This window comes from Pogoniulus pusillus, chromosome 7, assembly GCF_015220805.1.
Source record: "Pogoniulus pusillus isolate bPogPus1 chromosome 7, bPogPus1.pri, whole genome shotgun sequence".
Taxonomy (NCBI): domain Eukaryota; kingdom Metazoa; phylum Chordata; class Aves; order Piciformes; family Lybiidae; genus Pogoniulus; species Pogoniulus pusillus.
The window spans coordinates 4,370,670-4,396,501 of record NC_087270.1 but is presented as its reverse complement, the minus strand read 5'-3'; the positions used below and the strand labels follow the sequence as shown (position 1 = coordinate 4,396,501).

Genomic DNA, 25,832 nt, shown 5'->3' with positions numbered 1-25,832 from the left:
CTTTCTTTTCCCCAAAAAAAGAGTTTCCTGTGTCCATATGTGGGAGAGGTTGGTGTGAATAGCTCCAGATTTTCTGATCTGTAGAAGACAGTAATGCTGAGAAAGAGAAAAGGATCATGTTCTGTCTCACAGGTCAAACCAGTGAAGAGTGGTGCTTAATCAGGCAACGGACATCTTAATCAGTCTTGTACTCCAATGACTTAAATGAAGGGAAACATTTTGAGGACATTTTATCATTCACACTGGCCAATCAACTTCCTTTTCACTCAGGTATAATCACCACGAGCTCCACCACACAGATGGATAAGGGATGGGAAAAGCCAGAGGACTCTGGAGTGAACAAAAGGCACTTCTGGCCTGCTGGGACCAGAAAGTGTATCTGTATGGTAGGCTGGACTCTTAATCCAGCTCTGTTTCTAATGAGATCAGTTGCCATTACAGCAAAAGTAGGTCCATGGCTTAATTTGCCAAGCAGACTATTGTCATGCAGTTTAAGGAAGCAAAATAATCTTACCAGTTTGAACTTGAACTCTGCCCTCCAATTATATGGATGATGTTAGAAAAGACAGGTGAAGAAAAAGTGATTTTCATTCATCCAGAAAAAAAAATGGTGTGACACCAAGCATTCAGCTTCCTGCAGCTGCTGGTGAACCTTTACACTCCAGCCATCAGCTATACCATTGCCAAGAAGCACTACCTACAGTTTGTGCACTTTAACTCCAAACCAAATCCAAGCCAGATTGCACCAACTGCACCTACAGCCCAACTTACTGGGATAGCAGAGCCTCTTGCAGTATAGCCAAAGTAAAAGCCCGCGGCTGTCAGCTAAAGGCAAACAACCAAATAGGCAGGAAGAATCAGAACACTTTGTCAGCCTTTCTTGCTGAACCTCTGTCTCTGTCTTCCTATTCAATCCATCAGCTCCCCATGGCTGTTATAGAGGAGACACTATCCACTTCTGGGAGTTCTGTGTCCCACACAACAGCAACTAAAACAAAGGAACATTTTGGCAAGTAACAGCCAGGCTTCATCTATTCTTTTCCCTATACAATTCATTCCATCAAAGTCGTTTGGCTGAACAAAACCCAGTGCTATCCTTTATTGTGAGGCTAACAATAAACTAACATGTGAGCACAGCGTGGGTCACAGATGTGTGAGCTTCAGCATCAGCTGTGGAGCCACTTCCCTGCTCAATTCATTTCTGGGAAGCTTTAACCTCTTTGAGCTGGAATTCAGCTTGAGCACATAAACCAGGAAGCAAACAGTGTTAACACAACAGAAGCAGCCCCCATACAAAAGGTAAATGGAGAGATGGACATGCTTTGGAAACAGGCAGAACTCAGTTTCCAAGGGGCTACCCACACAATACAAACCTAGAAAGAAACTAAACTGAACAAATCCCTCCAGCCCTATTTTTAGTGATATTACTTGTACAGGTCTTGTTTATGCCTTTGAACAGACAGGGTGGGTTAATTTTTTAGTTGGTTGGGTTTAGGTTTCTTTCCCTCCTGTGAAAAGACAGAAACAAACAAAAGTTGGGGGAGGGAATGCCTTTGAAACTCGTTTTTAAAGATGTGTCTAAATATGTTCCAAGGACTGACCCTGTATTTGTAACCCACTTTAAGTACTCTTATCCCAACTAAAGTAATCCTCAAAAAGTTAAAACCTTGCAAAACCAGACCCTTCATCCAACTGCACTTTAGTGGCTTGGATCATATCTGCCAACAGAAATCATACCCACCTCTAGCTCATATTACACACCAAACACGGATGGAACGTGGCCCTCACCTTAGCATGTAAGGTCTGGCTCTGCTGGAGTTCATTTTCCTTGCAGCAGTTTGTATAGTGCTGTGCTTTTGCTCTGTGATCAAAACAATGCTGACAACACAGGAATGTTTTAGCTACTGCTGAAGAGCAGCGGTGGCTTCTCATTCTGCCTTCCCAGTGAATAGACTGGGGAATGCAAAAGAGTTTGGGAAGGGACACAACCAGGGAGATATCTCAACCATCCAGAGGTATTCTGTGCTATGTAACACCACGTTCAGCAGCAAAAAGGAGTGGAGTAGGCTTTAGGTAAGCCAGCCATCTATAGTCTGGGAACTGGCCAGGCATCAGTCTGTCTGTGGGAGGTCGATGATTGCCATTGTTACTTACCTTGTTTCTTTTGCCCTCCACTTCCCCTTCACTTCTACAATTATTTTTATCTCAGCCCATGAGTTTTCTCATTTTCACTCTTCCTTTCCTCTTCCCCTTTCCTACCAGGGAGGCTGCCTTTGGGGGCACAAAACTTAGCAATCTGCATTTGGTTTTGCAACTGTAATGCTCTTTTAAACCCACACAGCTCACGTGCATATATGCATTACAGCATTGGAGTAGGAACTGTACATCAAGTGTTTCTTCCTGCTTATCACAGCTTGAGAGAACAGGCAAGAGTAAGGGGCTACTCCTGGATAAAAGGGTAGGTACTGTAAAATCTCTGAAATATTGGGCAGTTAAAGGTCCTGATGCTGACCTGTCTTGCTGTGGATCCTTATCTGTGCAATGCATGTAACATTCCAGACTGTCCTTCCAGAACAGTACAACAGTAAGTACATCTCTGTAGGACACTTGCAACAAGCAGAATAGTCCTGTTCAATATCTTTATTGATGATCTGGGTGAGGGGACTGAGTCCAGCATCATTAAGTTTGCAGATGCCACCAAGCTAGGAGCAGGTATGGAGCTGTTGGAAGGTAGGAGAGCCCTGCAGAGGGACCTGGACAGACTGGATGGGTGGGCAGAGGCCAATGGGATGAGATTGAACAAGGCCAAGTGCAGGGTTCTGCACTTTGGCCACAACAACCCCAAGCAGCACTACAGGCAGGCGACACAGTGGCTGGAAAGCAGTCAGGAGGAAAGGGACCTGGGGGTACTGATAGATAGTGGGCTGAAGATGAGCCAGCAGTGTGCCCAGGTGGCCAAGTGAGCCAATGGCATCCTGGCCTGCATCAGGAACAGTGTGGCCAGTAGGACAAGGGAGGTTATTCTGCCCCTGTAGTCAACACTGGTCAGGCTACACCTTGAGTGCTGTGTCCAGTTCTGGGCTCCTCAATTCAAGAGAGATGTTGAGGTGCTGGAACATGTCCAGAGAAGGGCAACAAAGCTGGTGAGGGGCCTGGAACACAAACCCTATGAGGAGAGGCAGAGGGAGCTGGGGGTGTTTAGCCTGGAGAAGAGGAGGCTCAGGGGGGACCTCATTGCTGTCTACAACTACCCGAAGGGAGGCTGTAGTCAGGTGGGGTTGGGCTCTTCTGCCATGCAACCAGCAACAGAACAAGGGGACACAGTCTCAAGTTGTGCCGGGAGAAGTCTAGGCTGGATGTTAGGAGGAAGTTGTTGTCAGAGAGAGTGATTGGCATTGGAATGGGCTGCCCAGGGAGGTGCTGGAGTCACCATCCCTGGAGGTGTTCAAGCAAAGCCTGGATGAGGCACTTAGTGCCATGGTCTAGTTGATTGGCTAGGGCTGGGTACTAGGTTGGACTGTATGATCTTGGAGGTCTCTTCCAACCTGCTTGATTCTATGATTCCAAATAGCACACAGTAAAAGAGGCCCATGGGCCATAATAAATCAGAAGGATAAAGAAATCACAACTGTGAGACAGCTGCCCTGTGCATTGGAGAAGACAGAACTCCAAGGAGGTGGACTCATTAGCGTGCTCTCATTAGAGAGCAACTCGTAACATAAAAATCCAAAGGGCTGGATTCTAGCCACAACTACCCTCATTTCTTAACATCCAAATGTTTGATTTCCAACCTTAATGTTGTGCTTTGAATGTTTCACACAAAAGGTTAACTTTTTTTCTAAACCCAAGTGCAGAATTTAGTCCCAAGGCATCACCAGGGCCACAGCAGCTCTGCACTTAGAGGCCCCGCAGGTCTTACTTCTGAGGTAAGCGATTTTCCAAAGACCAAGGTTCAAACTCGAATGTAATCCAGCCACAGCAGCTCAGGTTACCACCTATCAGCCTAATTGCACTAAGTGCTGGCACTCCTGGCCCAGCACAACTTTCATGGAAAATCTGTGAGCCAAATGCCTTTGCACAATACAGCAAACACGGGAAATGAATGCTAGGAGTAGCACCGGCTATAGAGCACCCTTTAATATCAATGCGGAGGTGGTTGAGTCACCATCCCTGGAGGTGTTCAAGAATAGAATGGATGAGGCACTTAATGCCATGGTTTAGTTGACTGGATAGGGCTGGGGGATGGGTTGGACTGGATGATCTTGGAGGTCTCTTCCAATCTGGTTGATTCTATGACTACGTCTGAGCCCACAGATCCTAGGCACAGGATGAAGGTCACTCCAGCCCACAACATGATGCAAAAATCAGCACAATGGAAAAATCAGCAGAAAACCTCCCCCATTGCTGTGTTTGTTTTTGTATTTACTTGTTGGAATAAGAGCCCGTTTAAAACCCTTGAGGCTAATACAACACATCAACAATACCATAGCAGCAAAACCACAGGCATCTGAGAGCAGATGAAAACAAAACAGCAACATCACACAGGGGGTCTCAGAGTAGGTGGTCTGAATGGTCCATTTTTAACAAGCAGAACCATCAGGTAACCTGGTTTATCAAGGATTTAGTATCACTTACCTGAAGATAGCCCTCTCTGACACCCTGCCAGTTTCTGGTGCTTTTATAGGCTGCTGGAGAAGAGGAGTGCCTCTGCTGGCAACCAGCATGCTTGCAGCAGGGCAGAAGCTGGTGCACAAAAGCACCTAATGAAGTTCTTAGATCATTGATAAAACATCTCATCACCCAGGCCTCTCAGCCTTCTTCTCTTTTTAAAGGAGATGATTTTCTACATCTTTCTGCCTCTGTTAAGGTTGTGGGATACTTTGCCAGGATGTGGATGTGACCTACCCTGCCCACCACAACTGAAATGCTTGGACATCTACTGCAAATTCTATAGAGGTATGCACTGTCCTTCTGTAACTTCAAACAGGCTTCTGAAACATGACCACTCAGTCTGCCCAAACTGAAGCTGCCACACAAGCCCCTCCATCTTCATGCAAGGATCCAGGTGTATCCAAGACTGATTATTATATATCAAGCTTTAACATTCAAAGCAGATGGCCTCTTCTCCCAGGCAACCAGCAACAGAACAAGGGGACACAGTCTCAGGTTGTGCTGGGGTTGGTATAGGCTGGATGTTAGGAGGAAGTTCTTCACAGAGAGAGTGACTGGCATTGGAATGGGCTGCCCAGGGAGGTGGTGGAGTCACCATCCCTGGAGGTGTTCAAGAAGACTGGATGAGGCACTTGGTGCCATGGTCTAGTTGACTGGATAGACTGGGTGCTAGCTTGGACTGGATGATCTTGGAGGTCTCTTCCAACCTGGTTGATTTTATGATGCTATGATACCATAGCATACACTAACATGGTTCAAGAGCACAGTACATTTGAAGAGACTCAGACAAGATTTATTGTACTGTGCAGCTTGGAACAGCCAAACCATCACTGTCTCTCTGACATGAGAAGACATGCACTGGGTTCCAGGCAGCCAAGTGCAAAGCATCCCAAAAGAGCAGGCATGCATACTTTAATTACTACGAATGAGCTTGTATCCTCTGTTACTGGGCTGAGCCAGGCATATTTGGATCAGCCCAAATTCAGGCTGAGAGACAAAACTCAATCTTTTCTCAAGGCAAAACCAGCAAGTAGGTAAATAACTAACTAAATAATAGATCATACAAGCAATTTTCTTAAACATGATCAAATTTAATAATAAACATATCAGATGAGCAGGGATTAAGTTTCATGCATCCTGCAAAGCTCTTTTTAAGCCAGGAGTTACCTCACAGCTGAGCAGAACTTGGTCCTTGCCTGTCTCTTGTAAAGAGATGAAAAAATGCAGACAACAGTAGTAGCAGATCAGTGAGGCACAGCACTGGCAAGGGTGCAAGGAACTTTGTAATACTGCACTAAATCAACCAAACATCCTCTGAACTACTTCGATCAGTTCATTGGGTCTGTTCCTACAGAGAGACACATACCCTTCAAGGGACAGATACAGACTGAATCTGTAAAGGTCTTGAGCATTTGGATTAAAAGGAATGACAAGAGCACACACAAAAAAAAAACCCAGCATGGATAGTTGCTTCAAATGCTCCCCCACAGAGGCTGGGATTGCTGTCTTAAGAGCTGAAAGCATAAAGTTCAGTCTGCACATGCACAGACATGCAGTCAGCCTCAGATAAAACACGTGAACTATCCTGGTGTTTGCCACCTAAACCACTGCACAGCCACCTAAATGCAGTGCAGTCCAATTTTCAGATGTGAATACCAAGCACTTGGGGAGATCAGGCCACGTTTAAATTAGCAACAAAAGAATCAGCGAAAGTGCCAAGTGCATAAATATGTAGGTTTTTTTTCCTCCCCTCTGAAGAAACTAAGCTCATTCTACCCCCTTCCCTTACCCTCAGCTTGAATTAGGATTTTAGCTTCCAAGTATCTGGGCCCCCCAGTTTAGGAGGGACATCGAAATGCTTGAGCGTGTCCAGAGAAGGGAGACGAGGCTGGGGAGAGACCTCGAGCACAAGCCCTACGAGGAGAGGCTGAGGGAGCTGGGGTTGTTTAGCCTGGAGAAGAGGAGGCTCAGGGGTGACCTTATTGCTGTCTACAACTACCTGAAGGGTGGTTGTGGCCAGGAGGAGGTTGCTCTCTTCTCTCAGATGGCCAGCTCCAGAACAAGGGGACACAGCCTCAGGCTGCGCCAGGGGAAATTTCGGCTCGAGGTGAGGAGAAAGTTCTTCACTGAGAGAGTCATTGGGCACTGGAATGGGCTGCCTGGGGAGGTGGTGGAGTCGTCGTCCCTGGGGCAGTTCAAGGCAAGGTTGGATGTGGCACTTGGTGCCATGGTCTAGCCTTGGGCACTGTGGTAAAGGGTTGGACTTGATGATCTGTGAGGTCTCTTCCAACCTTGGTGATACTGTGATACTGTGAAAATTCCTTTTTTCATTTTCAATTGACCAGACTATTGGTGCTATATAAAGTCTGCTTTCACAGAGTCTTGAATCAGAGAATAGTTTTTACCTGGACATAAACCAGTTGCTTCATAGAATCAACCAGGTTGGAAGAGACCTCCAAGATCATTCAGTCCAACCTAGCACCCAGCCCTAGCCAGTCATCGACACCATGGCACTAAAAGCCTCATCCAGTCTTTTCTTCAACACCCTCAGGGATGGGGACTCCACCACCTCCCTGGGCAGCCCATTCCAATGCCAATCACTCTCTCTGACAACAACTTTCTCCTAACATCCAGCCTAGACCTCCCCTGGCACAACTTGAGACTGTGTCCCCTTGTACTCCTAACAATACACAGACATAGAATGCTGCTAAGGATATTTTTCCCCAAAGAGATTGTGTGTCCAGGGATACTTTAAAGTCTTGCAGGGGACACACACACACGTTTGGGGGTTGCTGTTTGTGTGGGGTTTTTGTTAATAATACCAATTAAATAAGATTTTCCTGGCACTGACAGAAGTTTGCATCAGTGGATCAGTTTCTGGGTGACTGCAATTAGTAGCTACTACATAAACATTGCCAATCATCACACAGATGCCGGCATCCCTGGGATCTCCTGGCTCTTGCTGACAGCTCTGCTGGCTGAGCAGTGAATTGCCAGATGACATGAGCCAGATGCATACATATGGCTCTTGAGCTTGAAACCATTGCCTGCAAGAGGTTTCACATAGTCTCAAGACATCCTGGCACACACAACAGTCCTACCCATCCACTCTCCAACAGTGCCTCCTTCCCTTGGCATCACAAATAAAGACCTGCAGCTGCTTTTTCACAGCAGTGGCTCTGATCAGAGCCCAGGATACAAACACGTGGAATTGGAAACACATGTTTCTTCCCCCAAAGCTCACTTTGACTCCTCAGCTGTTATCAAAAGTAAACTCTGAACATTTTAAGTGTCAGTAAGTGTTGAGTCCTCCCTCACAGCATTATCATCACAACTGCTGGGAAATCCACAGTGTTTTCTGGAGCAGGTCTCAGGACAGGAGTGCACTGGCACTTTTAACTTTGCTTGATGAGGTATATTGATGTCCATAAAGCTGCATCCCTGCTGACAAACCACAACAACTCTCTACAGCACAAGGATAGACCCAGCTTCTGTGCTTCTCCTTTCACCAGCAGCAGAACTGGCATTTTATACCCCCCCAGACTGATTTTCTCCTTCAGTTTCTCTCAGCTCTCTGAGTTCTTTAGTCTGCTTCCTAGACAAACAGATGTATGTCACATAACCAAAGGCAGCATCCCCTTGTGAGAAAGGATCAGCCATGGCTGCCAGCCCCAGCCATGGTCCTCACCCTGCCCAGATCCATTCCCTACAGCTCACCATGCAGCCACATCTCTAGAACATTACCAAAAGAAGCTAACTGTGTTTTTTAACTGACCTTGATGTTTGGGATTTTTCACCTCTGCAAAGGAAAATTTCTCAGCCCCAGCACAGACCTCCCTCACTAAGCCAAACTGCAGCCCATATGGCTGTGATGGATGGGGTGGCACATATGACCTCCATCTGAGAAGGAAAGTAAAGTGCCTTGCCTGGGACAAGGACATCTTCAAGCAGTGGCCTGGGGTCCATCTAACCTGATTGCTCAGACACCTTCACCAAAAGGAGCATGGATGTGGTCCATGTTTGGCTGTCTTTAAACAAAATTTAAGGTGTGCTTGGTTGTTCCTGGGTTCAAAAGCATAAACCTCATCACTGAGTTACAGCACAGCATTGGAAAAGAAACTGTACTCTTGAAAATCACCTTTCACAGGCTTCAGCTTTCAACACATGGAAATCCTGGACACTATCCTTGACACCATCCACTCAGGACTCCAAAACCAACATCAAAATCTGATTAAACCATTCAGAAGCTGTCAGAATGTAGACTTTAGTGACAAATTGGTGAATGGACTTGTCAAACAAATTGTCTTTATTATGGCTTGATTGAATTCAATCGGGGAGAAGTGCCTACCTCCTCCCAAATCCAGCCCTCATCAGCACAAACAAACACACTAAGCCAATTAGCAGGGAGGTGGCAAAAGCAGTTTTCACTTTAGACCTGCCATGTGGGGGGCAGGAGGGGGGGAACTAACAACAACAACAAATCTTTGTGCTTTCAAATCTAGGAAGAGCCTGCAGGGAAAGGTCCTGAAAGCTACCCAGGGCTCACCTGCAGGGTGTGGATGGAAGTTATCAGTATTCAGCTCCTTCAAGCAAAGTGCTGCTTACATCCAGCTTGTGCCAAATATAATGCAAAGAACATAACTATTAAAGCAGAGCCAGAGGCAGCAAGAGCACTGGGGCTGTTATTCCTCCTGGTTTATGTCTTGCAGCTGGGTTTTCCTGTGTGAGAAAAGTCATGAGCTCCTATCAGAGCTATTTCCATGCCTACCGACTTAAGTTTTTTATTTAGGTCCCTGTAGTGACTTCTCTGATGTCCTTAAGTGGGGAGTTCACAGCACAGCCTTTTCTGCACAGTAATAGCAGTGATGGGACCTGTCTCAACTAACACAAAACTCACAGCAACCACATGGATTTGATGCCACAACCTCTCTGTCCAACATGCCTGAAATTAGCTAATGAATGGGAAAACCATTGAGGAGAACTGGAGCACAGCATCATAATTACATAAGTCTAAATCCCTGCAGGTATGCAGCTGGAAATTAAATGGTCACTTTGGCTGGCAGTGGGCAGAGCAGAATTCAACATGTGTTTTCATGATTTAGCTTTGCAGACAGGAACCCTCTGGCTGCAGCTAGAGGCAGCAAACAGGATATGAACAATAGGTGTTGACTAAGCTTTCAGCTAATTTTTCAATGCCTCTTTAATTTAACACCAGCCACTAATTTTGATCCCATTTTCATTAACCTAGTCCCTCAAAAGAGCAAACTGTACTGCACATGAATCACTACCACTGTCTCCCAGAGCCTGTGCTGAAGATCTATGGCATGACTTACTCTGGCAGGGCAAGGGCATCCCACCACAGATAGAAGAGGGCTAAGGTTTATCAATCAGCAGGGATTTCAAAGAGTTTGTTGCTGGGACTGAGATTAGGATTAAGGGTTTATAGTTAAAGCACAGAGATTCAAAAGACCAGGCTCTTAGCCCACACTCCATCACAGTCTTCAAGCATAACCTTGAACATAAGAAGTATGTGACACATCATGACACCAGGTCCTGCGCCTTCAAACAGTCCTGAGCACAGAGTGAGATTAGATCAAGAGTCCATACTATAAGCAGCTACAGAGAAAAAGCCCAGGCCTTCTTAAAAAGTGGCTGCCAAGTGCCTGATAACTCCACTCTCTCCCCAAGGACCTGCTTGCTACGCCTATACCTTCCTGCAAATATCGATGTTTAAAGAACTGTTAAAGAAAACAACTTCAAAACTCTTCACATAGTTCAAATACTTCACTTAAAAGGAATCTGAATTCTTACATCTCAGATTGCACCAGTCCCCAGCAGGACATGCAGTCATCATGTTCATGTAGTGGCATTTGAGCTGCTCCAAAAGGGAAGGATGGAGTCGCAATGTGAGACTATGCATGCAGAGACCTGAGAGCCAAGGTGATGGAGAAACCTTCCAGTTCTACTTGTGTTTCTCTGTCAGTGCTACCCTGGACCTCTCCTTACCCTCTTAGGGTGCCTTCCCATGACCTTTATAAAGAAGAAATCTTCCTGCATCCAAGAGATACCAGCAAAATTTTAAGAGCCAGCCAGTGGAAGAATACTGAGAGCAGTGGGACATGTGTGGGTCTACAATTCTTGGTTAAGTCTTTTGACCAGTCCTACTGTACAGCTGCAGTGACTGAGTCAGATCAGTTATGCTATGATCTGCTTAGAGCTCACAATGGGACATCCCTAAACTGCTTCTCTCTACATCAGGATCTACAGGCTCAGTCTGGCCCATCACAAAAACTACATGGTCTATTACTAACAGCTGCACCTCCCAAGTTGTGCTGAGTTAAACCGAGCTGAGGAACCAGAGAAGCTTTGTTGCTAAACAAGGTCTACAGGACTGAGTTTAAAAATACAGTCTTTTCAAAAAGCATCAGCTGCTCTCTGGACAATACTGCTATTTGCAACCTGGAAACGTATCCCAGTATCACCAAGGTTGGAAGAGACCTCATAGATCATCAAGTCCAACCCTTTACCACACAGCTCAAGGCCAGACCACGGCACCAAGTGCCACGTCCAGTCCTGCCTTGAACAGCTCCAGGGATGGCAACTCCACCACCTCCCCGGGCAGCCCATTCCAGTGTCCAATGACTCTCTCAGGGAAGAACTTTCTCCTCACCTCCAGCCTAAATTTCCCCTGGTGCAGCCTGAGGCTGTGTCCTCTCGTTCTGGTGCTGGCCACCTGAGAGAAGAGAGCAACCTCCTCCTGGCCACAACCTCCCCTCAGGTAGTTGTAGACAGCAATAAGGACTCCTCTGAGCCTCCTCTTCTCCAGGCTAACCAATCCCAGCTCCCTCAGCCTCTCCTCGTAGGGCTGTGCTCAAGGCCTCTCCCCAGCCTCGTCGCCCTTCTCTGGACATGCTCAAGCATCTCAATGTCCCTCCTAAACTGGGGGGCCCAGAACTGAACACAGAGCTCAAGGTGTGGTTTAACCAGTGCAGAGTACAGGGGCAGAATGACCTCCCTGCTCCTGCTGACCACACCATTCCTGATGCAGGCCAGGATGCCACTGGCTCTCTTGGCCACCTGGGCACACTGCTGGCTCATGTTCAGGTGGGTATCAATCAGCACCCCCAGATCCCTCTCTGTCTGGCTGCTCTCAGCCACTCCGACCACAGCCTGTATCTCTGCATGGGGTTGTTGTGGCCAAAGTGCAGCACCCTGCACTTGGAGCTATTGAAGCCATCCCCTTGGACTCTGCCCAGGTGGTCAAGGTCCCACTGCAGAGCCCTTCTGCCCTCCAACCCAGCCACATCTGCCCCCAGCTTGGTGTCATCTGCAAACTTGCTGATGACTGACTTGATGCCCTCATCCAGATCATCTATGAAGATGTTAAAGAGGATGGGGCCCTTACATCCCAGTACCATCTCCGTGTCATCTTCCTGCAGCACATGGGCAGCAAACAAACTGCTGCAGAAACCTCCATGGGATCACAGCAAGCCTTGCATTCCTTGGCAGCAGTAACCAATACTAGTCCATTCATCAACCTGAGATACAGACAATATATATGTAAGATGCACTACCACTAGGTGAGATGTCATATGATAATGCTGTAAGGCTTCCCCAAAGACATTAACCTGCTCAATTCCACCCATGCTGGAGAAGAACACAGAACACTCTGAAGTACAGAAAAAGTATTTAAGTGGGCAGAAACAATTACAGCCAAGTGATGTTGAAAGGTTATCCTCCTTCCATTTCCCATGCCAGATGACAATCCATATATAGGGGCAGCAATAACAAACAAGGTGCTCCATCAGGTAGGAAGAGTTATCTGGGCCACTGCTCCTTCAGAAAGGCACATGGTAGATGCTCACAAGCCTTGGAGAGAGATGAATGGGGTCTCCACAAAATATACTGGGGAAGCACAAGGTGTAATTGGGGAAACACAATATCTTTTCCCATTCCTTTTCATCTTGTGGTTACCCAGCTCCTAAACTTAGAAACCCATGTTCAAGCTGCTACAGGCTGGGTACAGCCCTTTCCTGCAGCAAACCATGTTTCCTGTCCTGCAAGGTACAGTCAGTCCAACCAGACTGTGGACATTTGCCAAGCCTGCTGTCAGGAAACATAGCTTGGATCGGGTGGAAGACTCAGTTATGGAAGCACAGTGGTGGTTGTGCTGTTGTGACTGCAGACCTCGCTTCAGAGAACAGTCTTGTACTCTGCACAGGATTTTAAGCCACCCTTCTCCCAGCATTTGACAGCACTATTGGATGTTGCAGAAAACATGACTTCGTTATCAGCAACCTTCTTAGCCCTTTCTAAAACAAGAGCCCCCCAACCTTACCAAAGCCTGTTGGATTTGCTTCCTTTGCTCTTGCTAAGTTCTGTACACATGATGCAAAGTATCCTTGCTCTGGGACACTTGTGCACATTTCAATGTTTAGAAACTTGGCCTGACTAGGACAAATTTTATCTCTATGTCAGCTTTAGCTGCTGTCATGCCCACTCCATACACTCTTTCTGCATTAACCTGCTCGCAACAAGGAGCACAGAGACAGCTCAAGGCCAAAAAGAGAGAAAACCACACTACAAACAGGCAGGTTACTCCATCCTTTCCATTCAGAGGCACATCTGCCTTGAATGGAAGCCCCCAGGACTGGTTTGCCTCCAAAGGAGACTGAATCACAAGCAAGCCCTACGAGGAGAGGCTGAGGGAGCTGGGATTGGTTAGCCTAGATAAAAGGGGGCTCAGAGGAGACCTTATTGCTGTCTACAACTACCTGAAGGGTGGTTGTGGCCAGGAGGAGGTTGCTCTCTTCTCTCAGGTGGCCAGCACCAGAACGAGAGGACACAGCCTCAGGCTGCACCAGGGGAGATTTAGGCTGGAGGTGAGGAGAAAGTTCTTCCCTGAGAGAGTCACTGGAGACTGGAATGGGCTGCCCGGGGAGGTGGTGGAGTCGCCGTCCCTGGAGCTGTTCAAGGCAGGATTGGACGTGGCACTTGGTGCCATGGTCTGGCCTTGAGCTCTGTGGTAAAGGGTTGGACTTGATGATCTATGAGGTCTCTTCCAACCTTGGTGATACTGTGATACTGTGAAGTGGGCCCCCTTCAATTTGCATTAAGACTTCAAGCTTCTGTAGGTACCTTCCCGCCCCTGCATCACAAGCGCCTCCTTTCTGACACACATCTCCCGCAGCAAGCAGACACATGCACTCCCAGGCAGTGAGCAGCAGCACCCTGCTGCTTTGAAACCCAAATCTGGTGAGATTCAGCAAACGACACTTTTCCATCAGGAAACTCTAACTGGCAGCTCTTACCCGCTACGAGAGTTTTGTGACACACACCTAAAGATTACGCCGCACTAAGACCCAAGATTAGAACCGATACCCCAAAAGCAAAGCTACCCTAACTAGGCATTCCTCAGCAAACTCATCAGCCCGGCTCAACTGCAAAACGAGATGTTCTATTTTCTGGGACCCATATGCACATCCACAAAGAAGAGGAGCAGAAAGGTCATTTTAAGGTGACCCACGCAGCTGCACGGAGCTGTAGAACTCAGATGGGGCTCCATGCCTTCAAAGTGCTATGTATTTAGCTACTGTGTGCAACTCGAAACAAGCACTGTAAACGTTTTTAGAGACAGAAATCATCTATAAATGAGACATTTCCCCCGGCTTAAGCAAGCACAGACTCAGAGTATTAATTATGTGCATGCAGTATCTCCTTTATCTCTGCTCAGGGAGCTCTTGCAACAATCAGGAGCTGTGTGTTATGAGAAGGGCAATTTTGGCCCATTGCAAAACAATTGAGCGTTGCTTTAATTTATTAAATTCATGTTTATTAATAATTGAGTTGGCTTCAATTTATATTCTAAACCTTCCCACTCCCCCAAAGTAGCTTTTACTAACTCCTCAGAGAAACAGCACAAAACCTGCTAAAAACTGTTAAAAGTTATCAACATTCCCTCCCTTCTTCCCAAAAGTTACTCAGGCTTAATTCTGACGATTTAATTTTGCCAAGGATTGCAGAGAAAGGCTTGCAACAAACTCACTTACGGAAGGTGCTTTTCATCGGCTTATTTTAATACAGCATTACTCCCCAGAGAAGCCTCCCTGAGCTGCAATAAGAGCTCCCAGCCACAAGCATCCGAAAGCATTGGCACTTCGCCCCTACCTGAGAAGTCTGCAGAAGTCTTAGCAAAGTCGCTGAAAGCTGTCAAGCACATGAGTCCTACGAGCAAAGCGGAGGTGGGAGGCATGTCTGTGTAGCACATCCTTAAGTATCCTCACAGCTTGTTTTCTGCCAGAGAAAAGGAAAGCGTTTCCTGCCCCGGCCAAGTGCCCCTCACTGCCCGGAGAGCAGAGCGAGTCCCAGCGCTTGGAAGGATCGGGGCCGGCAGCAGGGAAGGAAAGGCGCTCAGCGCACACACACTCACAGCCCCGCCAGTGAATGAGCCCCGGCTGAGGGAGGCTGACGAATGAGACAGACCTACCTGAGCCTTGGCGGAGGGCCCAGGGTCCTAAAAGCCACCGCTTCGCCCAAATTTGCTGCAGGCTGTGACCGTGCAGCTGTCCAGCAGCGGCACTGCAAGCTGCTGGGGGAAAGCTGGGGACAGGGGGAGCGGATTGCCATGGGGAGCTGCTTTGGAGGCGCCCACTGCTCTTGGCTTAGATACCCAGGGAGCAGACAGACAGAAGGACGGGCAGTACTTCCAAGGGAGGGTACCCAAAACAAAGAGCCTGAATGCATGCAGGGTTTTGGAGCGACGAGCACTTGCAGTTGCTGCTGCCATCAGTATGAGCAGTGATGTCCTGCCAGTCTAGTGTCAGGACAATTCTTCAGCTGCACCCACTGTTGAGAGTGTCCTTACAATGGAGGAGACTTTCTTCAGGCCAGAGATCAAACCCTCTGAGGTCACACTGCAGGACCAAAACTCATGTCAGCCCACATAGCCAAAACTCTCCTTGCTTCTGACAGTATCCAGCCGTGCTACAGCCCCTGGGTCCACTGAACTCTGCTCCCCTCCATCAAACAGAAGAAAGAATTTTCCCAACCTGTGGTGCTCAGACCCAGGAGACCTGTCTCCTTTCAGAACAATTTCACCTCCAACTAGCACAGCTGTAGCTGCTAACTCAACTACTACTCACTCTTCAGAGTTAAAAGAAGGCTTCAAAACACCTGGAAGCATATCCAGCACCTGGTCCTACCTGATGGCAGCACCAAGCTGGCCATGCTAACTTGGGAGAGGTGAGCTCTGCGAACACAGAAGTGGATTGGAGTGGTGGAACCACCTTAGGTGTAGGTTTGCACATTAAGTAATGCACAAAACCAACATACTTACTCTAGAGCAGAGGCTGAGTGACAGTGCAGAGTGAAGGATATTTTCCATAGGCAAAGGCAACACCAGCCATTAGGCAACCTGTGCATGCACACACACACACACACAAACCCATGGAGCAGCACTGCGTGGCACTGCCAGGCAAGCACTGCTGATGAACAAAGCTGGACCTTCTATTCAGCAAAAATAACCTGAGTGTGAACATCCAAGGAAAACCACAACTGTTTTCTATTCCTCTGCCCTGTTCCTCCACATGGAATCAGGCAAAACTTTCCACAAACATTCACTTTGGATCAAAAAACAAGCATAAGAGTCTTCAGCCCAAAGGACTTTGGTTTTTTTTTCAGAGCTGAGTGCACTTGTAAAGTTTCTTATGATGAAATTTCTAACAATGGCTGAGCTGTTCTCAGCTGAAAAATCAGACTGGCTGATAGGTTATGTGTGAAAGGCATTCACAGGAGTGTTGCCATAAATACCACAGTCAGTGTTTCCACCAGAAACCTGTCCTAGGATGCTAGAAGAAGACCTCCAGGTGAGCTACAAGTCTTGTGGGGCCACTTAGAATCATAGAATCAACCAAGTTGGAAGAGACCTCCAAGATCATCCAGTCCAACCTAGCACCCAGCCCTATCCAGTCAACTAGACCATGGCACTAAGTGCCTCCACCACCTCCCTGGGCAGCCCATTCCAATGCCAATCACTCTCTCTGTGAAGAACTTCTTCCTAATATCCAGCCTATACCTACCCTGGCACAACTTGAGACTGTGTCCCCTTGTTCTATTGCTGGTATCCATACTGCTACTTGCTCAAGTTCCAACCAGGCACACTGAGGATGAGGGTAGTGTGGGAAATTTTGAGTTTGAGCTTGAATCCTGTCCATGAGCCATCCACTTGGATCACATGAACAAGAGGCTGGTCTAGCCTAAACTGAACATAAGTAACACTCCTGCTCACAAACAGCTCTTTGCGCACCGAGGGTCTACAATGAAGGTACAAATGAGTCAGCTCTCAAGGACAGTGGTGGCTCTTGAACTGACCTGGCATCACAGGCATACCCTGAGGTTCAGCAGGTTCTGTGTAATCCAGTCTCCGTCCAGCAGGTTCTGTATAATCCAGTCCCAGTCTCTCCTCTCTGCACACAGTCCTGTCACCTCATCCCTTTTTGCAGAGGACTGCTTAAGCAGAACTAGAGACCAAGAACTTCTACAATCTGCCTTGCTTTTTATTTCACCTGATCCCTCCATCTCACATGGCAGATCTCTCTGACCCGTATTTTCCAGGGATGACATAAAATTTAAACATAAAATATCAAGACATTTGGCTCCTAACATCGACATGTAATTCTTGTCTTACCTCGTTCTGCTGCCCTTGCCAAGAGGAAGATTCACCACCATTGCCTCGCAGGCTTGAGATAACCATACTCATTACCAGATTATCAGTCAAAGCTCCTTATCAGCAGGACAAAGAAACAACAGGGCCCCTGGAAATTTATCAGCCCTCTGGAAGAGCGAGGCACTATTTGCTGAAAAGAGCCCACCCTGTTAGCAGGTGTTGATTTTACTGATTAAAGGGTAATTAGGTTTGGCTGACTCAGTTTATAGGGAAGAAAAAAAACCCACTCTGGTGACAAAGGTTTTAAGGTTAAACATGGGAAGTGTTCTTGAACAGCCTTTTCAGTTATTGTTAATAAAGTCAAACAAGAAGGGAAGAAGTTTACATCAGTGTTATGTGAGGCCTCTGTTTTTAAGCACGTTTGTAAAGATGCTGTCCCGAAAGAAAGCAGAAAGCAGCTCTTTGCCGGGGGAAAAAAAAACATCTACTGGCTTTTGAGAAACAAAAAAAAATCAGTTAAAGCTCATCTCCATAATGCCCTTGTTCCTTAGGGCATGTGGGCACATCAGCTCTGTGTTTCAAACAGAAAGAGGCCACCTATCCCAGCTGCAGCACAGACAAAGGATGGCCTCTCTGTCGTGGGTAAACACAAATCAAGGGGACCCCAATGTGTTAGGAGTAACAGCCCTTGAAATCCAGCCATGCCTTCAGATATTTCTCCTGGGGATAGGTAATATTGCATACGTTGCTACATCATCCCTTGAATCCCCTGCCCTCAAAGCCACCCAGAAGTGGGAATAGGTCACTACTGATGCAGTTCAGCATTACATCTCAGCTTGGAGGAGTAATTACTTTGTCTCTTTCTCTCCACAGAGTTAAATGTGGAGAATGACTGGGATTTTTAGCTACAGCATTTGTGTATACTTAAAAACACTTGAGAAGAAGTGTAGAAAATACAGAGCCTTGTGCCTGAGCTGGACTTGAACACCTTTCTCATGACAAAAAGTTTACAGGGTCTATGTACCAAGATTAAGAAGTGAAGAGGTACATAACACCTAATTATGTACACGTAGCCTAGTTACAGCTTTCCCTGCTGTAATGGTTTAGTGCAAGGGCTAAGCTGCCTACTCCCTCCACACAAAGGTGAGGGGAAGAGTAACACACACAACTCAGGGCTGAGATAAAGAGATAAGAGTTTAACGTAACATGAGATATCACAATCACAATAAATAATTAGCTAACAATCTAATTAATCAAATAATACAGTGTGTGATTTAGCTTAGCCTATTTGCAGAAGCAGCAGAGTGAAATACAGGGAGGGGGGGGAAACCCAAACAAACCTAGCATTAAACAGGAGACCAAACCCAGCAGCTACCTGACTCCCACATGCCTCATTGCCATCTCTGCAGAAAAAAGCCAACATCCAAGAACCCATAACCAGCAACCAGAACAGGAAGCCTCCTATGTTGCAGTTGGAACTTCAAGCCCCATATTGCTTTGCTCCAGTTAGCACTTTCATTTCTGAAGCTGGCATGGTATAACAGCAGTGGGTTCAACTCAGTCCATGACACCTGCAGCAATTGGTGCTGGGCCACTCAGCACCCAGATGCAGGCACACAAACCAGTCCTATCCCCTTTGATACTTCTCCAGTCAGAGCTAAACCTAGCATAAAATAGAAGACCAAACCCAGCAACTACCTGACTCCCACATGCCTCACTGCCATCTCTGCAGAAAAAAGCCAACATCCAAGAACCCATAACCCAGAAGCAGCAACCAGAACATGTTGCAGTCAGAACTTCAAGCCCTATAATACTTTGCTCCAGTTAGCACTTTCATTTCTGAAGCTGGCATGGTGTAACAGCAGTGGGTTCAACTCAGTCCATGACACCTGCAGCAGTCAGTGCTGGGCCACTCAGCACCCAGATGCTGGCACACAAACCAGTCCCATCCCCTTGGATATTTCTCCAGTCAGAGCTAAACCACAGGTTAGGCACCTGAATCTCAGCATAGCTTCAGTCCAGGATGTTTAACAACTGTACTTTAGTCCTCCTTTTTGACAATGATACTTAAGTGTATTGTTCTTTCTCCTCCCATACTATCTTGAGCTGCTTCTTTTCCTGCTACACATAAAACTGCATTATCTGAACATGCATGCAAATTCTCAAAGCAGTTAAGTACAACTGCAGCTGGGAAAAGGGAGGCACTACGAGGTGAAGCAATTTTGTCATCCCATTTTGTCACCCCGCCATCACTCAGTTTGTAAGCAGAAATGGACCCAGTTGGGATGCTTCCCAATTTAATGTTGTATTGCTTCCTTCTAGGGCTCACCTTTGGCAAACCTTTCTTGTTTTTTACTGACTTTGTACTATTAACCTTTTTCTGACTAAACCATCAGCAACTCAAAGAAGGGCTGGTCAGTAGAAGAGCCAGGTCACAACTAGCTCTCATCCAGGGAACCATTTGTAGGATTGAAGCCATGTCACAAGCAGGTTTATTTGTACAAATGTGATAGAACTAGTCTTGTTTGTCAAACTCTAGAAACATTGCTTATTTCTCACTGTGTCCTCTTGTTTGAGTTAGAACACAGCTAATTCTGTTTAGTGATTTTATTTTCAGCTCAGCTTTTTCTGACTAACTGCACTTTTTGATATTAAAAGCATCTGTAACTTGTTCAGTGTCTGGCCCAGCCCTAACCCTTGGCACTGTGTTTTGGGTAAGATCTCAAAGCACATCTCCATTTTGCCATTTCGCAGTAGGATGAAGAATAGTCATATGTTCAAGGTCACTGCTTTTTCAACTGCCAGAGAGGAGAAAAGATTAAATCATTTTAATATTTCAATCCAATTAAAACTCTTGCCACTTGGCCACACTGCCAATTATAAATGAAACTAAATTCATGACCAAGTATATGTTCACTTATAGCTATAAAAATACATCTAAACTCAGTGGATAGAATCACAGAATCAACCAGGTTGGAAGAGACCTCCAAGCTCATCCAGTCCAACCTAGCACCCAGCCCTAGCCAATCAACCAGACCATGGCACTAAGTGCTTCAGACAGGCTTTTCCTGAACACCTCAAGGGACAGTGCCTCCACCACCTCCCTGGGCAGCCCATTCCAAAGCCAATCACTCTCTCTGCCAACAACTTCCTCCTAACATCCAGCCTAGACTTCCCCCTGCATAACTTGAGACTGTGTCCCCTTGTTCTGTTGCTGGTTGTCTGGGAGAAGAGACCAACCCCCACCTGGCTACAACCTCCCTTCGGGTAGTTGTAGACAGCAATGAGGTCCCCCCTGAGCCTCCTCTTCTCCAGCCTAAACACCCCCATGCTCCCTCAGCCTCTCCTCATAGGCTTTGTGTTCCAGGCCTTTCACCAGCTTTGTTGCCCTTCTCTGGACACCTTCCAGCACCTCAACATCTCTCTTGAATTGAGGGGCCCAGAACTGGACACAGCACTCAAGGTGTGGCCTGACCAGTGCTGAGTACAGGGGCAGAATAACCTCCCTTGTCCTACTGGCCACACTGCTCCTGATACAGACCAGGATGCCATTGGCTCTCTTGGCCACCTGGGCACACTGCTGGCTCATCTTCAGCTACTATCTACCAGTACCCCCAGGTCCCTCCCTGCCTGGCTGCTCTCCAGCTTTTGCCAACTGACATGATTTTATGGTGTGCACAATTTCTTTTGTTTTGTCACTGCTATCTTTTCTGTAGTACATTCTACGGCTCTCTGAGAGTGCTTGTTAGATAAAAGGCTGAATTTTGCACCTGAAGATATCTTTCTCTGACCTAGACTGTCTTTGCTTTGAAGGGCAGAGACAGCTCAGATGGCTCAACATGAGCAGCAGTAGGGTTTTTGGTATTATCTCACTTATGGTAACCAAGGGAGAATTGTCTCTATCCTGCTGCTACAATAGGTACAAATCACTTAGGTTACAGACCCTTTTAAACCTCCACTGTGTTTTAATCTCCACTATGTTCTTCCCTTTTGTTCCCTGTTTTACTACCAGTCCTCACAGACAACTTACGCTGTTCATTTCTGCTGGCACCAGAACTCTTCCTCAAATCTCCTTGCCTGGAAGTTCTCTATGTGGGAATAGCATGCCATGATGGAATTTGACACAAGTTCAACATTCATTCTTAAAATGGTATCACAGACACTCATCCCAAACCTCACAAGTACTATGTACTTCACCTTGAGGTGCAGTAACATGAAGAACAACCAAAGAGTCCTTCAGTATTCCCCCAGATCCTTCTGTCCTTCATGGGTATGCATCCTCTACACAGAATTACAACCTATCCTTACTGCATTTACTATTATAACTTACATTAGGAAAGCCATTTTAGCTGCCAGAGACCTTCCCTCCCACGAAACTTAGTGTATCCAAAAGCAGCCATGGGGTCTTTTGCCTAACACCCATGACTGTAGTAATCAGCTGATCCAAGCAACATAGGCACTACAGCTCATCTGGTTACAGTTACCTATTGGACTAGTCCTTGGCACACTTTTGATCCAAGCCCCTTAGCATCCAGACAATTGCTGAGCATGACTTGGGAGGCAGCAGTTACTTCACCCATTCCCAACAGGGAGAAAGTAAACTTGTTTTGGAGTTTGATAGCATAAACATTGCCAGGTGATGCTTGCTAAAAGACCCATCAGTGTTTCAGCATTAGCCACAGGAAAGGCACACTGGTATGGACTAAAGAATGAATAAATAACACTGGATCTAGGGCAGACTGGTACTGTCTGCCACTCTACAGCATCTTCCTCATCTTGCTACCTTTGCAAGCCTGATTAGAGCTACCCAAGCATGGACAGTGCATCCTGCAGACCCACTCCAGCACAGGCTGCTACCTGCCATGCTCCCATCTATTTACAGTGGTTAGCAGAACAGACTGCTCCTACAGGGGCATTCAGCATAGGCTGTGCTCAACTTTGAGCTGGCAAAATCAGTGAAAAAGCTCATAGTGGCTTCCTTAGGTCAGTTCTCACTCCTGTGAGAGTGAATTAGCAATATGTCTCTCTAAGTCCCTCTCATCCTCACATCTTTGATCACAGATGGATTTGAACAATTCTAGGCTGCAAGAAAGCAAATTCATTGATGCTTAACACTTTTAAACTGTTAAGGGACAGTTCTAATGGAAGGCAGAGATGAAGAACATGTGTGGGACATATAGTGAGCAAACCTCTTCAGCATAACTTGGCCAGATCATCTTTCTCCTCAGGCTTATCATTGCCTAAAGGCACAGGGTATTTCTCTCATTTTCGTACAGACAGCATGTTACACTGAAAATCTCTGGCTCACAGATCACAAACTGGTAGGGAATCAGAGGAAATGCCTTTCTGCTGAATGGGTAGAGTTAATCCCAAGTGTAATTTTGATGGCAGCACTGCAAATTCAACAATGGACTGGGTCTGCCATTTGTAAGGGGAAAAAAATCCATTTATGTTCACTTTTCACAGGTGGCTAAAAACACATTTTATTTGTCCTTTTTACAATCTTCTCTATCTGAAATGACTGCTTCAAGAGAAACTGTATGCTTCCACATGCTTTTAAGTGCTCAGGACAGTGAAATCACCAGTTATTTGTTTTACAATGGCCTCAAGAGACTATCCAGTCACAAAGTCCAGGTGTGCTGGGCATTGCAGGCAGTGCTGGACTATGTCACCTAAAACAGCCCAAGGAACTTACAGTGGCATTGAAGTACTGTGTCTCAATTCAAGAGAGATGTTGAGGTGCTGGAAGGTGTCCAGAGAAGGGCAACAAAGCTGGTGAGAGGCCTGGAACACAAACCCTATGAGGAGAGGCTGATGGAGCTGGGGGTGTGCAGCCTGGAGAACAGGAGGCTCAGGGTGACCTCATTGCTGTCTACAACTACCTGAAGGGACATTGTAGCCAGGTAGGGGGTTGGTCTCTTCTCCCAGGCAACCAGCAGTAGCACAAGGGGACACAGTCTCAAGTTGTGCCAGGGGAAGTCTAGGCTGGATGTTAGGAGGAAGTTGTTGGCAGAGAGAGTGATTGGCATTGGAATGGGCTGCCCAGGGAGGTGGTGGAGTTGCCATCCCTGGAGGTGTTCAGGAAAAGCCTGGCTGAGGCAGTTAGTGCCATGGTCTGGTTGACTGGACAGGGCTGGGTGCTAGGTTGGACTGGATGATCTTGGAGGTCTCTTCCAACCTGGTTGATTCTATGATTCTATGATTCAAACTAGTGAAACCTTTGCACTCTGCAGCCACAATGCTGGCATTATGCAACTGCTGTTAACTTGTTTGCAGGACAAGAGAAACTTCCCACTGTGGAAAATCACACTGAAACTTTTCTGCATTCCTTGTCTCTGGACACCAGGGTCAAAGACACAACACTGATACCTGATGTGGTAGCATTATATACTGGAACAGGTGCATAGAACACAGAGGAAGAAAGGAGACTATGCAGTGGCTTACAAGAGATTTGCAAATGGCTAGGCACTCTCTGGACTGACTGCAGTGCTGTCTGCAAACCTCTGTGTGTGTCAGCCCTAAGTACTGATTTAAGGCACTTTGCTTTTCATCAGTGCTGCCACAAATGTTGTTATGGACACCTAGGAGAGCTGAAGGTTTCCTCAGCTGATTTAGGAAGCCAGTATCAATAGCTGTTGCTGCATCTGTGGAGGAGGAGGAGGAGGCAGAGATGTAAAGCTTGGTCTCAGGCAAAAGCCCTGCTGTGAATCCAGCAGAAGCTAAATGAGACATAAAATGCAGCAGCAGTTTCTCTCTCACATCTGTCTTCATGCAACAATACTGCATGCAGTTGAACAAGTGTAGTGGAAAATAATGTTACTATTTCTAAAGGAGTTTTGCAAACAAAGGATATTGCATCACAAGAAGATTTGAACACAGGATAAGGGGATTTTCCCCTCAATTTAGTTACTGCACAGTAAGGGAGAGCAGAAGTTGGCCTGTTCTTAAAATAATGAGAAGATGGAACAAATTTGATCATAAATGTCTGAGTTGCTGCTTCTCCTTCATGAGCATTTGCCTTTGGAATGGGCTGCCCAGGGAGGTGGTGGAGTCACCGTCCCTGGAGGTGTTCAAGGAAAGCCTGGATGAGGCACTTAGTGCCATGGTCTAGTTGACTGGCTAGGGCTGGGTGCTAGGTTGGCCTGGATGATCTTGGAAGTCTCTTCCAACCTGGTTGACTCTATGAATTCTATGTGATAGTAGGTATCATTTACTACAACACACTACTAGCATTAATGCATTAATCAAGAGAAACAAGTGGACCCCATTACAAATCTCCTGCCCACTGGAGACAGTAATGGGGTTATACATGGAGAAAGAATAATTATTGACTCTATGCAATGTAAAAAAGTACCTGAGAGTTCACCCATCAGTCTTTAGGTTTCACTTGCCTTTCAAGATGAATGGGATTTCTTACATTATACATCTTGATTATTTTTAAAAGCATCTCAGGAAACAGAATGAAGACACTGAACTCAGTACTCTCCTCAGGATTCAAGATATTCCAGGTTGTTTCTCGTGCTAGTTTGAGCCTGGCTAGAATGTTTTGGTGAGAAGAACTAGATTATAGGCTGTGGAAGGAAAACAAGGCTGATGTCTGCCTCACTCATAGGCTTACTAAGAGATAAAAGAAGAAGAATCAAAACATAGATAAAGGTTGCTGGCGAGCTCCAAGCTGCATCTCTCTCTCTAACCTCACTCTCCATTTTTTCTCTTTCCTGATCCACTTTGCTTCCTCACCCCCCTGGCCAAACCTCCATTCTTCCTTGGGACTGGGGTAAGGTTGAGAGGGGTAGGGAGAAGGTGAAGGGGCAGTTGGGAGCCCCTCCTGGGGACTCAGGTTTCTGGGAGGGCTGTTGTGTTTCTGTATTACCTTTTCCCTTGTCTATTTCTGTCTATAACTGTATAGACTGTAAATATCTGCTTGTATATTGTGCTAGCTGTAAATATAAGCTTCATTCAATTTCCTGAGCTGGCTGAGTCTAGTCTGGGTGATTTCCAAAGTGTGTGGGCACAGGAAACACTCAAACCATCACATCTCTGAAGGACAAAACCTCTGGTTTCTGGAATTAAGTAGATGATCCCAACCCCTAGTTGTCTTTAGTTTGACATAAGTACTGGAGGAGCTCTCTGGACTGGTCAATAAGTTCTTTGTTTCATGGTGTTTCTGGTGCAAACTTCTCTAAGATAGTTTCAGATTCACCCTCCATCACTTACACTATGGAAGCACAGGGACACAGACACCCCTTTGTGTGGGAATGCAAAGTGAAGAAGGATAATAACAGGTGGATGCTGACCTTGGTTCCCAGCAGCTGCTGGTTGCCTTAGGAGGGATAGATAACGGACACTTCGTTAATGAGGAAAGCAAGGTGTGGTTTATGCTGATGGAGTGGGTTGTCCTTGACTAATTATGCTAATGTGCAGGCATGTGCCTTGTGCCCTGAGGGGATATATTGAGAGACAAAATGATCAATAAAGGACTCTGGCATAATTGACA

At 46.4% G+C, this 25,832-nt stretch overlaps 2 protein-coding genes across 2 annotated transcripts in view; both read right to left on the bottom strand.

The window, feature by feature from the left end:
- The window catches only part of LOC135176615 (protein eva-1 homolog C-like), a 114,937-nt gene extending 99,715 nt beyond the window's left edge, over positions 1-15,222 (bottom strand). The window contains exons 1-2 of the mRNA XM_064145735.1: positions 15,158-15,222; positions 14,839-14,895 (exon numbers count right to left, since the gene is read on the bottom strand). Of these exons, the coding sequence (XP_064001805.1) occupies positions 14,839-14,890 (52 nt within the window). The 5' untranslated portion in view covers positions 14,891-14,895; positions 15,158-15,222. The remainder of the gene's footprint in view (positions 1-14,838; positions 14,896-15,157) is intronic.
- The window catches only part of GCFC2 (GC-rich sequence DNA-binding factor 2), a 988,578-nt gene that overhangs the window by 919,356 nt on the left and 43,390 nt on the right, over positions 1-25,832 (bottom strand). The window lies entirely within an intron of this gene.